At 37.7% G+C, this 13,652-nt stretch overlaps 1 protein-coding gene across 2 annotated transcripts in view; it reads right to left on the minus strand.

Annotated features, from left to right (window-relative positions):
• The window catches only part of SYT14 (synaptotagmin 14), a 272,378-nt gene extending 259,404 nt beyond the window's left edge, over positions 1-12,974 (minus strand). Inside the window, exons 1-2 of one of the 2 annotated variants that reach the window (XM_004424867.3) lie at positions 12,890-12,974; positions 3,052-3,099 (exon numbers count right to left, since the gene is read on the minus strand). In XM_004424867.3, coding sequence (XP_004424924.1) covers positions 3,052-3,099; positions 12,890-12,902 — 61 coding nt within the window. In that variant the 5' untranslated portion in view covers positions 12,903-12,974. Of the gene's footprint in view, positions 1-2,541; positions 2,747-3,051; positions 3,100-12,889 lie in introns of those variants that run through there. The other variant, XM_087439514.1, reaches the window with a different exon arrangement.
• Between the last annotated feature and the right edge of the window lie 678 nt (positions 12,975-13,652).

The raw sequence follows: 13,652 nt of genomic DNA on the forward strand, positions 1-13,652 counted from the left end.
TATCTTTGGTGAAAAAGGAAGGATGACTCCAAGGGTAGAGTCTCACACCCAGAGAGTGGAGCCTCACATTTCAGGGCCAAAAGCCACAGAATATTATTCCTAGGGCTTGAAACCTAATAGATTTTCCTAGTTGGATTTCAAAACTGCTTGATACCAGTGACTCCTTTCTTCCTTCCATTTTCTCACGGGTGGGGTAAAAATGTCTGTAACTGTTACACTATGCCTGTTCCTTCACTGTATTTTGAGAGCAGGTAACTTGTTTGCTAGTTTAACAGGTCTACAGATGGAGAGGAATTCTGAATATAAACGATTTAGATGATGAGACTTCTGGGTTGATGATATTTAGATGACATTTTGGAGTCTGAGTTGATGCTATAATGTAAGGCTCTGTAGATTAGGGTAAGGCACTTTGATTTTATTCCAGGTATAACGGGAATCCACAAAAGAATTTCAACCAAGAAAGTGATATGATCTGATTTACATATAAAAAGATCATTGGTATATACTCTAAGGAGAAAAGAGTGGAAGTAGGGAAACAAGTTAGAAAACTACCACAGTAGTGTAAGCAAGTGAAGACAGGGACCCAGACTACGATGATAATAGCAAGATGGAAAAAAGAGGATGGATTCAGAATATATTTTGAAGATAGAACTGACAGAACTTGCTAATAAATTCAATGTGGAAGATAAGATAATGAGAGAAATACAGGATGATTCTTAAGTTAGGACTTGAACAACTAGGTAAACTGTTCTGTTTATTAGCTGAGATGGAGAAGACTGAGAAAGGTATAGGCTCATAAGAAAATCAAGACTTGCAATTTAGACATGTCAAGTTGTTATTCTAACAGACATCCAAACAGAAATATCAAGTTAGTAGCTTGATATAAGAGCAGAGAGCTCAAGGACAGGTCAGAGCAGGATATGTAAATTTGTGCGGCATTTAAAACAACAAAACTAGATAAAATCAAACGGAGGGAAAAGAAGGAAAAATGAAGCAAGCCCAGGACCAAACTTGCTTACATTCCAATATTCAGAGGTCTGACAGACGAGAGAAACCAGCAAAGGAGGCAGAGAAGGAACGGGTAAAAAAGCTGAATACAATGTCAGACATGTCATTTTACCAGAATCATTGATGCTAATTATAATTATTCTACTTTATATAAACTTCATATGCTCTACTCTATGCAAGTCCAGCTTAAAATGAAAAAGCTTTAGCTCTGAGCATTAATTTTGAAAATATTTCAATACTTATGGAACATCCACTAGAACAGGACACTGTACTCAATGTTAAGGGGATTCACAGACAAATAGAGATTCAGAAACTTTTCCATGACATGGCTACAGTGGGATAAATTTTCAAAAATTTTTAATCCCAGATGTAAAATTCTGTAGAAAAATGGAAGGAAGCGAAAAAGCTGGACTAATATAGGGAAATCTAGGCAAGGCATGGTCTGAGAACTACCTGGATAGGAAGGGAGAGAGCAATCAAGAACAGCAAGAAGAGCCATAAAAAAAAAGTGTGTTCAGATCATCATCTATGCCTATCTATACTATTTTCCCCACATGGCTTTCCGTTACCATTGTAGCCACAAAAGGCCCTCTGCACATTTGATTTTCCTCCCTTTCAGCTGTCTCCATCCTTGTCTCGATTCTTCCTTCACCTGACCACAGTTTTAATAGCTCTCGATTCCAAATGACTCATACAGTGTCTTTTGCTGTCCAGTCAAATTCTGTGTTTTAAAAAGTTTTAGTGGGACAAGATAATAACTATAAATTTATTTCAAACATTTTTAGTAGTTCTGGATTAATATATCATAGTAGAAGACTAAAAATGTTTACATACAAGAAGAAAACAATGTATAAATTCGTCCCTTCCACCCCCATTTTAGATAAAAAGCACAAATCAACAATGATTATAGAGTGAAAATCACAATCCTAAATTTGACATTTCAGAGAACTGACTTCAATTTTCTCCTCTGTGGTACGAGAGAAAAAGTATATAGATAAACTACACTTTAATAAAGGAAGGAGATTGTTTCTAAATGAACAGCAATCGCAGGCAGTGACACATAGATAAACTAGTATGACCATGTCAAATTCACCTAAAAAGGATTAAACGTTTTTTTTCAACTCTAAAGAAGTGGAGGCTTTTCAGACCTGCTGAAGACTTACTGAAAATACGCTGACATTTTCCTAGCATGCCAATCATACTCGTGTATCACAAATACCGACGCTGCCTCAATCCTTCTTAGGGTGAAATATTAGGCAGGAGAGTGCTGCTAGCTGGCCAGACTCAGGAGGGCCAAGTCAGTTTCCAAGAAAGATGCAAGAAAAATGAAGTCTCCCAAGTTTAAAAAGAGAACAGAGTAGTAAATTTATGAGGATTTCTTCCCCTGACCTCCCCAGGTACATCTTTTCCTTTCTTCACACCATTTCACAGATTTGTGATTACTTATGAGTGGAGGGACTCCCAAGGTTCTCCTGATTCTTCCAAATCTAGAGACGGTCTGATTCCTTGCCTCCCACCTAGTAACTGAATTACCTTTCCTGGGGCCACCTTGTGGAACCACCCACTTGTCAGGTGGCTCCTTCTAAGAAAGCACAGACAGTTGTTGGTGTCAAAAGATATTGTGGTCTTTGGACATGTTCCCGATTTGAATTTCAACCAACTCCTCACATCTCTCTGATGGGGTACAGTAATAGAACAGAAGTCAATGGCAGATCAGCATGCACTCAGAGTTCAGATCCTGAAAGGGAACAAAAATCAAACCCTCCATTCTTTGCCTCTTCACCATGTCTAATAACCAACATGCTAAAAAACAGACTTTATCAGCCCATCAAAACCAAATAAAAAGTAACAACTCTCCATAACCACATTAGAAAGCAATATGCACTTTATGGATGCTTAAGTCTATAATATAAATAACAAATATTAATATTTGTTAAATTTTATACTTTGTAAGTCCAAATTATCGGCCATCTTACTAAAATTTATCATACACTGTGAAGTGCTCATTTTGTATTTAAATATCCACGCAGAGCCCTGACTTACCTTTTCTAATACAGATAAGTTCATGTACTCCACAGGTTCTTTCTCCACCTGTTAAAAAAATTTTTGTTAGAAGTTAAAAACAGGAAATAACCTGAGTTTGACTGTTACAAAGAACTGTTTTAAAGTAGCTTCTAGAAATGACCTCAGAAAAAAGTAACCTAACTCTTCTCTTTAAACTTAACTACATATATGAATAGGATAATATTCAGAATTTTCCTGAACCCTTAAATTAAGACCTTATAAAGTCTTGGAAAGAAGAAGCTTCATTCAAGTATGTTATTTTAAATGGCAAGCTTCTCAAGAGCAGAAACCCTATCACCATTTCTTAAGCCCCTCTTCACATGATCTAGAAGGAAACACTGCAAGGTAGGATCCACTTTTGTATCTGAGCCTTAATATACACAGGTAAGTTATTATGGAAGGATCAACCCTATAAAGGCACTATTTATATTTTATCAAATATACTCATATTGCATAAAAGGAAACATGAGCCTTTCCCCATTCTCCAGCTACCCACTCTTATAAATCTATAATATGACAAATTTTATAAATAAATAGTATGATGATAAAAACTAACAAATTTAACCAAAAACTTACTTTATCATAATTATCATCAAATATTACTTTGATTATCATAAAGGTAATATTTATTAGTTACTACATAAATAGATATTTCCTTCACTCTGCAACATAGTGCCACTACTTAAAATGAATGTAAGCTGAATAAGATTTTGTGGTGTTCTATATATGCATGACCTTATAATTATACTGTGAACTATGTTTAAACTTTACATAATAAAATATTAAATAATTTAATCATCTTAGCTCATTATAGAAGCTTATTATGAACAGTTAAGTTATAAGAAACAGAAATATCTTACAGCAGTAACATGAGAAATAAAAACCATGATATCCACTAAAAAAAAGTAGGTCATCTAGGAAGCAAGCTACAAAAGCTAGAAAACAGTATTTCTATCACTAAAGTAGGTTAGATCTACATTCTAACTTGGTTGTAACAATGCCATTGCTTCCTTATTATCAACACTACAGACTAATCACTGGTTATCAGGAAGATAGACTTAGCCAAGAAGAAATACCTAACTTAAAGCAATGATTATAAAAGACTTATTATTCAGCAAACCTCAGTGTAAATACAGTGAGACCTTATTAATTGGAATATTAGCAATGAGCAACCACTGATCACCTGCCAAAGAGGTAGAACGAACGATACCTATATACCACACATCTTTAAAACTCAGAAGACACTAGTCAAATGACTGGAAGGAGAATATTTACCAAATTATAAGAAGAACTCTTTTCAAGAAATTTAAAAGAATCATGTAATAACAATAACATAACTGTAATGTATACTGACGCCATCACTAATGTTTTCATAGGCCACTTAGAAATATTTCTTATACAGTCATTAAGGCCTATTCTCTAGAAGGTAACACCTGTAACTTAGTTTGAGTTATGTACTTAATTCATGTAACAAGGCTGTACTTTAAAGTCTGTAATTAAAACTAGACTTTACCCCCTATTTAATATAAATTGGTTAGGTTTTACACATCTAATCTTAAATATAACTGCATAGTTTTTACAAGGCTTAGTACTAAAAGTAACAATAATAAAAACTATTATATTCTAAGGTTTTTCTCAAAACTGCAGAATGACAATGAAAGCTAACTCCCACTTTTTAAAGCATTCAATTTATCTATATCAAATGAAAGAATCTCATAAATAAAAAACTAAGTCAAATAATTACTATATTTTAAATTTACAGTCAATTGATAATGGTCAAATGTGCCAAAGTACACACAAAAATCACAAAACTAAAAAATGCAAGTAAGATTGTGCTCTACTATTCCTGATATTTGTTCTGAAAATTCTAACCAACAAGTAAGAATTCACTGGTGTACACGTGGAACTCAAGAGCATCACTATTATTACTGAAATGAAAAGGAATATTAAAGATAAATAAATGCCAGACAATAAAGTAAAATTTGGGGGAAAAAAAAACCTTACTTTTAAAAGTAGGAAAGAAGAAACAAAAAAAGTTAAATAAACTTTACTATATTATCAGACACTGAAATCAATATTCCTTTTATCTTCGATCCTTCCTAAGACCAGGAAGAGTATAAGGAAAAAAATATGCATTCTATATGTTAAACATATGTTTTAATATATATGTTCGGAGTTAACAGGCTTAAATACTTTTTCAGTCAGATAAGTGATATCATACAGTATTTGTCTTTCTCTGTCTGACTTATCTCACTTAGCATAATGCCCTCAAGGTCCATCCATGTTGTCACGAATGGCAGGAATTCCTTCCTTCCCATGGTTGAGTAATATTCCATTGTACACATACACTGTACCACATCTTCTTTGTCCATTCATCCGTTGACAAACACTCAGGTTGTTTCTCTATCTTGGTTATTGTGAATAATGCTGCAATAAACATGGGAGTGCATATATCTCTTCGATATACTGTTTTCATTTCCTTAAATATAGCCAGGAGTGGGACTGCTGGATCATATGGCAGTTCTATTTTAAATTTTTTGAGGAACCTCATACTGTTTCCCATAGTGGCTGAACCAATTTGAGGGAATGATTACTTAATCAATTAGTCAACCTCCTTAAAAAGAGATGAGTCTTCCACTAAAATGAATAATCATCGCCCAAATGAACTCTTGTATGAATATAATTTTTCACACCTCAAATTTACTTCAAAGATATAACAATAATGAAGACTTGGGGACCATATTATAGATAATCAAACCAAGGCACTAAAGGTTAAGTAAAGCTGCCCAGGGTCACTAGTTAATTGTCAGAAAAAATCATTAGAACACTAGGTTTAATAGGGTAAGAAAGTAAAAATTTATTTTTCTTCATTTTTTGAAAATTATAAAATTGTTTTCTAATTCTTTAAGGTAATTTAAATAAAAGTGAATTTTTTTTTAAAGATTTTATTTATTTATTTATTTTCCCCCCAAAGCCCCAGTAGATAGTTGTATGTCATAGTTGCACATCCTTCTAGTTGCTGTATGTGGGACGCGGCCTCAGCGTGGCCGGAGAAGCGGTGCGTCGGTGCGCGCCTGGGATCCGAACCCGGGCCGCCAGCAGCGGAGCACGCGCACTTAACCACTAAGCCACGGGGTCAGCCCAAAAGTGAATTTCTTAAAACTATTCTGGGAGATAATACTAGCATTGCTCTTTAAATAATCATCTTAGCAACGTGGAAATGAGAAATAGAAAATGTCAAGCTTAGTCAGTTACCATCTTTTCCCTCAGGGAAACCCATGTAGAAGCATGACGTAAACTGGCATCATCTTCTACAACTGGCCTAACTAAGCACAGGGTGTAAGAGGAAACAGATGTGTGGGCACACACACGTGTGCTGTGAATGTCTGCATGTATGTGTTTGTATATGAACGCACACATAATTGAGAGTGTGCCTAGGAACTGGGAATTTTTTTAAGTTGGGGCGTGGAGACTTAGTATAAAGTATGTGCTTTTCCACATGTCTACAGAAGGAAAATATGTAGTGATGTTGTATTCCCATTAAAATACACTAAGCTATACAAAAACGGAATTAAACCCAAAGATTTAGATCCTTTAAAATGGATCTAGAAGTCCTTTTTAAAACTGACTTTATTTTTTCTACCATGTTTACTTTGACCATTAGCCTAAATCACTACAATTTACAGGTTCTATTAATTTTTTCTGTCATACACTGCAAGTCTACTTTAAAAATATCTTAAATTCCATCTCATCTAAAGATCTGTCTCCAAAACACATGCATTAAAGTAGTCACGGCCTTTAAATTAATGTCTATCTTACAGTGATCAACTGATTTAGCTAATTCTTGAGCAGACCTATACTACACATAATGAGCATGAAACTTTAAATATTTCCTATTAATGTTGCCAACTCCCCCCAACCAACTTAACCCATTTAGACCACAGTCACTAATCTCTAGATACCTTTTAGTTTCTCCCTAATTAAGTCATTCAAGGAATAATACCAATTTTAGTCCCTAATTGAAAACACAGTGTTGTAGAAAGAGCATGGTTTCTGAATTGAGCCTGACTTCAATTTTAAAGTCAGCATTACCTGGTATTGTCTTGGTAAACCTTGTGCTTGTTACTTAATCTTTGGAGTAAGAAAAAATAAAAATAACTGAAGTCAGTTGTAAAGTAGTAATAATATTAACTGCAGGAGAGAAGAGAGCTTTCCTCTTGTATACCAATTCTGTAAAGGACGTTGCTAGAGTGCGGGTAGAGGGTAATGTTGAGAAGGATTCTGAAACCAAGTTCACAACTAGGAAGAAGAAAAGATACTTTAAGAAAACACGTGTGCTACAATCAAGAGAGGGAGAAGTGGTGCCACGCACTGCCATCTACGACTGAGGTAACGGATAGACAATGCCTGGCCCACGGCGAGCAGACAAAAAATGTTAATTCCTTTGCATTCTTCACAAGTAGCATACAAAATTCAAAGAAAACTTAGATGTATACCGTGGAAACAGAGAAAACTCTCATAATGTTTTCTTCTCTCTTCTACAGCATCAGTTATCATTTAATTTTAAACACTCTCCTGTGTAAATATTCCAAAACAAATGTTAATCTTCTCATACTTCGTAACTTGTCCTCTTTTCAGAATTTTTCTTTAAAAAAAAAAAAACTTTCAGGCCTCCAACCCTCAGAGAGTTATCCTCCCAAATTGGAATTCCTTTACTTTTTTGTTGTTGCTGTGCAATTACTGTAGAGTTAAAATAGTCTGAATAAGTCTTTCCTGTATTTACTTTTACAAACTCATTTTCTCCATAATATTCCTATCCAGTAACAGCCTAAACTTTGAGACACATACCACCACTCCAGCACCACACAGAATAACCAACCATATCTCTTTTCATAACAATATCTTAGAGCACTTTATAATTTGCAAAGCATACTAAATACAGTATCTCTTTTGATCCATGTAAGGTCCAATGAATTTATTCAATAATTTTTTCTAAGAGGTGTAAGTTTTATTCTATAAAAGTAAATTTACTGTTCACAAATGTAATCCATTTTTGCCACTTTTTAATTCAGTTTTTTAGTTAATTATGTTTTTGACTGTTAGAAGCTCATTAAGATAATACCATAAAACCTTGACTAAGTATATGCTCATAAAAAGGTGTTCTACTTACCTTAATTTTCTAGTTAACTGAGAAAACCTTTTTGTTTTGACTACTGCACCAGATCACTTTTTAAAGCTAATATGCATTATTGCATTAGTTAAGTTCAGAATACTGAAGATAATTTAATATTTCATTAAAATCCTCTATCTCTTGATGATTCAGACTATTACTGTGAATATCAATTCTAACATAGCTCTGAAAATGTGAAAATAAGAAACTATACTGCATATACATATGGATCCTAGAAGTTTGTTTTTAAATAAATTCCTAATAACAGCTTGCTGTGTTATCACTATTTCCTCCATCTAAAAAATGGTAAATCAAGGGTTCCAATTTGTTAGGTTTCAACTGAGATTTTACTACACACATATACAAAATATGCATGTAATCATTTTACTCAAAAGCTTGGAATGTTTTATTTCTAGTGGTTTGTCCAATCTTACATTATACCTATATAGGTATTTTTCACATTAGGTATTAACTGGCTAGGATCTGGAGGGGAAAGAATGAAGTCAGCTAAAGGGAAACCAAATCCATGAAGACAATCTACTATACTACTACACATATGCTATGTACACACATTATAATCATTTTAAAGAAAGCACTAATGCAAACAGTAATACTCAACAAGTTGTATAAATAAGCTAATATGTGGCTCTGCTTTCCACACTGGCATACACTGTTGCATTCTAAAACAAAAAATGAAATGCTTCTTAATACAAATATTTCTCTAGTGTTCCCTACTTCTTTCTAATTTTGTTTAGTGAGTTAGAAAGGAATCTTAAACCATAAATTACTCAAAAGTACTTGCAGAGGTCTCTGAACAAATCTACCTAACATACAAACGTGTCTTACATCTCTGTGAAACATGAGAAATTTTATTTCTGCCAGAAGTCAAAGTATCTCTTTTAGGAATATCACTGATTAAACTGAACTGTAAATCCTGCAAAAATAAACCGTTCAATAAATTGCCTCACTCAGCCACAGACTGTGATAAGTGTGACTTTCTAACTATATTATCCCCAATATACACTGTAATGATCTCCCTCTAACAATAGCATTGAAAGCAGGAAAAGAGTGTGATGTTCTCCTTCAAGACTAATAATATAACATGCTTGTATTGGGTTTTTTATTTCAATATTTCAAATGGCTTTTAAAAGTCCAAATTTGCCTTGGAAATCTTAGAGTAACAATAAATCTTCAAGAGCATCTCAGAATTGTACTGATGATTTAAAAAATATATGTGAAACTGTGTGGTAAACTATAATGTGCATTATGAATAAAAAGTGTGTGTCTGTATATATGTATATATGTACATATGTATTATGTATGCTTTTTATTTATATGTATTTTACATATGTACATAATATATGTAATTATATGTATATATAATTACATATATATACAAACACACACACACACACGTTCTAATTTACCCCTTACAATTTTTAAAAATGCTACCCAGAGAGGATAAGTAGTAAAAGTTAAATAGCAAGTTAACAATAAAGGTGAATATTTTTACTTCAGGAAAACATTTTGCAAGGAGTCTTCTGATATCCCTATGGTAGAGACAGAAAAGTGTGGATTGGAGGAAGGAAGGGCATAGGCCAGATCATTAAAGACTAGCTTTACCCCGAGGTTTTAAGTAATTCAGATTTGCATTTTACAAAGATAACTAGCAATAGTTTAGAAAATGGATTGGAAGGAAACTTAAGACTGGAGATAACAAGAATAGTTAGGAAACTAATACAACTCTCTTCATAAGAGATAAGGGTATAAACTAACGTGTAACCACTCAGCATCATAAACTGAGATGTAGACTTGGCAGGATTTAGTGATCAACAGGATGTTGGGGGTGAATTATAAGACAGGGCTGATTTCCAGGTTTCTAACTCGGATGTCTGGTTATTTAAAAATGCCACTTAGATGGTAAATTTGCATGGAGTGAGGAGTATGGAGGCTAGATTTGGTGGCTGTGATGACAACTTTAGTTTAGGACATTCTGAACGTCCCAAGCTAAACATTTTGGATTGCTGTGGGACATCCAAGATATCTAGCTACTATTTGGAAATATACATTAGAAAAATTCTGTGTGCTTTTTATTTATTAATAGTGCACTTTTAATGTATTGCTCCAGAATGCAGAACTAGTATGAGTAGATAGATAGAAGCTACTGAATGACAGATTTTTGGTCAAATACAAAGACTTTATGAACTATAAGAATTATAGTTCCACATTGGCATATGCTGTTCAATGTTCTTTGGCATGTGAACTCAATGAACTCATCATCACTGAATGTTTTTGTATAAAAGGATGATCCATCTCTTGGTGTGCACACTATACTATAATTGCATGATTAAAATTATCTGTCTCCCCCACTAGAACATGTACTCCTTGAGGGAAGGAATGTGGTCTTAGTCATCTTTATGGCCCATGGAGTCTAGCAATGGACACTGAGTACAGCTAATGCTCAAAAAACCTATTGAATTAACAGGTGAATGAAAAGGACCAGATGTTTTAAGAACCACTTCATTGGGAAGAAGGTTGGATGAGATGCCCCTTGTGCCCCTAAAATTCTAAGATGTCCCTAGCATAAAGTCCTCATACAGAGCTCATTTTACTCCACAACACAGCATGAGGATGGTGTGTATAAAGAATCTGCTTTAGTATGTGATAACACAGTTAGACTAACCTGACCCGACATCTTTATTTGAAATGCTAATACTAACTATAGTTTCTTTGCCAAGCTAGAAAAGGCATAATTCCTGATCTTTATATTATGAAGCCTTAAACAAATGCTTAAGTATGAAAATATTTATGAGAGTATCTCAAACAGAAGAATTTCTAGACTATGAGAATTTAAAGAATCTTGTTCTTTAAACATACAAGTAGTAATAAGCAGAGCAAAATACCATCAGTTGACATGAAAAAGGAATTAATCACATTTAACTGCCAGGGGGAAGAAGGGAAGGACTGAGAAAAAGAGGAAAAACTGGAATTTTTGTGTGTGTGTGTGAGGAAGAAGGGCCCTGAGCTAACATCTGCCAATCCTCCTCCTTTTGCTGAGGAAGACTGGCCCTGGGCTAACATCCACGCCCATCTTCCTCCACTTTATATGGGACACGTCACAGCATGGCTTGCCAAGCGGTGCGTCGGTGCGCGCCTGGGATCCGAACCGGCGAACCCGGGGGCCGGCGCTGCGGGGCGCGCGTACTTAACTGCTTGCGCCACCAGGCCAGCCCCCTGGAAAATATTTTAAGAAATTACAAGTTTTGGATCATATCTGGGTGTTATTTGGCTAATTCTTCCTCACTTTCTGCATAAAACTTTTTACCTTTACCATGTCATAAGAAATTCTACCACGAATTAGTTGGGGAAATAAAGCACAAAATGTAAATCAATGGACTTGGTTTCTTGATTTTTAACCTCTAATAAAAAGTATAGTAAGGAAAAGTGTTTGAAAGCACTGCTCTGGATAACAGGAATATGGAAGATTATAGGTATATCTTATTCCCAGCACCCTCCACCATTTCAGCTAAACTAGGTATTTGAAACTGTCGGAATGCAATCTCTTAAATAAAATAAACGTAAACACACAGCTAAAGCAATTTTGGAGTCCACATGATCTGACAAAAGGTGCCCCCAAAGACGCATGCTACTAGTGACTGGTCACCAAGATGGGAAGTGCTTTGAAAAGTTTTACTTAGGAGGAACACACACAAAATTTAGGGTAATTATATAGCTATGGGTACCTTGCAAATCTGTACAGATGAACACAGACACACACACCGGTAAATTTTACAAACTACTTTCACTGAATTAAGCTAAGAGGGAGACAGGGGCTGGAAGATGCTGCAATGTTTCACATAAATATCCTAGACGTGCGATATTAATTTTCACAATATCCTCCTTAAAAACAAAGCAAAATACAGACACTTCATTCCAGTTACATGTTTTTGGAACAAGAGAAAAATACACTCTAGTGCCAACGATCGTATCTAGGAACTTTATTAAGCTACTTTTTGAAAATATAAGTATTGTTGACACTTTAACACTTAACGGACTGATATATATGCAGGATTCTAAGAGTGTGCGTTTGTTGTAAAGATGTATTTACCTCTCTTTCGTAGAGAAAAAGCAGTTTTGAGTGTTAGGAAAAAAAATACTTGAGAAGGAAATTAACCTCACCCCAAATTTCCCGGTCGCCTACAACCGCAAACACAAGAGGGGACGGAGAGGGCAGCCCAGCATCAGCTCCAGAATAGAGGCTGAGAACGGTTAGGACTAGGACAGCAAAACTGGACTCCCGGTTTGGTAGGAAGGCAGGTACTGCGGGAGGACGGTTTGCTGGGGCCAGGTCAACGGAAAGGGGTACACCCGTCCCGCGGGGTCTGCAGAGCCGCACCGGAGCCCCATGCCGCGCCGTCCCTGTCCGCCGGACCGCGGCCGAGGCCGACGGAACCGCGAGGGCCGGACCGAGCGAGCCAGCCAGCGAGAGTCGGGCGGCCCCGCGACGCGGTCGGGACCCCCGCGCCTCCTCAGCCGGCTCCCCGCCCTCAGGAGACGGCCCCACCCGCGTCACGGCCTCCGGGCGCCGCCGAGCCCCGGTATCTGGGCGTTCCCCCTCCTCCCCGAGCACGGTCGGCCTCCACTTACCTTCAATCGCCATGATGTGCTCGCCATGGACCGCACCAACTGATGGCGGGGGCGGCGGGCGGGCGTGCGGCCGGAGGACGCGCCGAGGCCGCCGGCGAGAGGGGCGGGGCCGGCCCCGCGATCTTCGGGCTGCGCGGCCAGGAGGGGAGCTGCGGGCGGGGCGGGCTGGGGCGGGGCGGAGAAGGGGCCGCTAGCGCCGGCCGCGGAAGAAATGGAACCTTCCCGGGCTGCCGCCGCCGCCGCCGCCGCCGCCGGCACGTGACGCCGCCCCGCCCCCACCACGCCGCCCCCACAGCGCGTCGCGCCGGGATTCAAAACAGGTGCCCAGTCCGAAGAGCCCCGGCCTCCGTGCCCGAGACCAGCCGGAGGCTCACTGAGCATGTGCGGGCGGTTCCGACCCGCTCGGCCCGGGGCTTCCCGGCGCCCAGGACCACGGCGGAGGCGTCGGGTCCTCGGGTGCTTGCCGCGCCCGAAGTCGATGAAGGAGGAGAGTGGGGAAGGATGTGGTCAGGACCATGGACAGATCTCCTTAGTTGAAAACTGGGCTCAAGGATTCCCCCCCAGTGACTCCCTCAGATTCTGCAATCTTAAAGTCTGTTTTGTTTTTGTTTTGCTTTGCCTGAATCAGCCAAATACTCGCCTCAGATCTCCGCTGTGGGGTGCAGAGACAGTTAGTTGGCAAAGAGCAGACAGGGGAGAGGGATCCTAAGGACAGCAGCTCCTCCCTCTCTCTCCCTCCCTCCCTCTCTCTCACACACACACA

This window comes from Ceratotherium simum, chromosome 2, assembly GCF_057802395.1.
Source record: "Ceratotherium simum simum isolate JZ-2026a chromosome 2, ASM5780239v1, whole genome shotgun sequence".
Classification (NCBI taxonomy): Eukaryota; Metazoa; Chordata; class Mammalia; order Perissodactyla; family Rhinocerotidae; genus Ceratotherium; species Ceratotherium simum.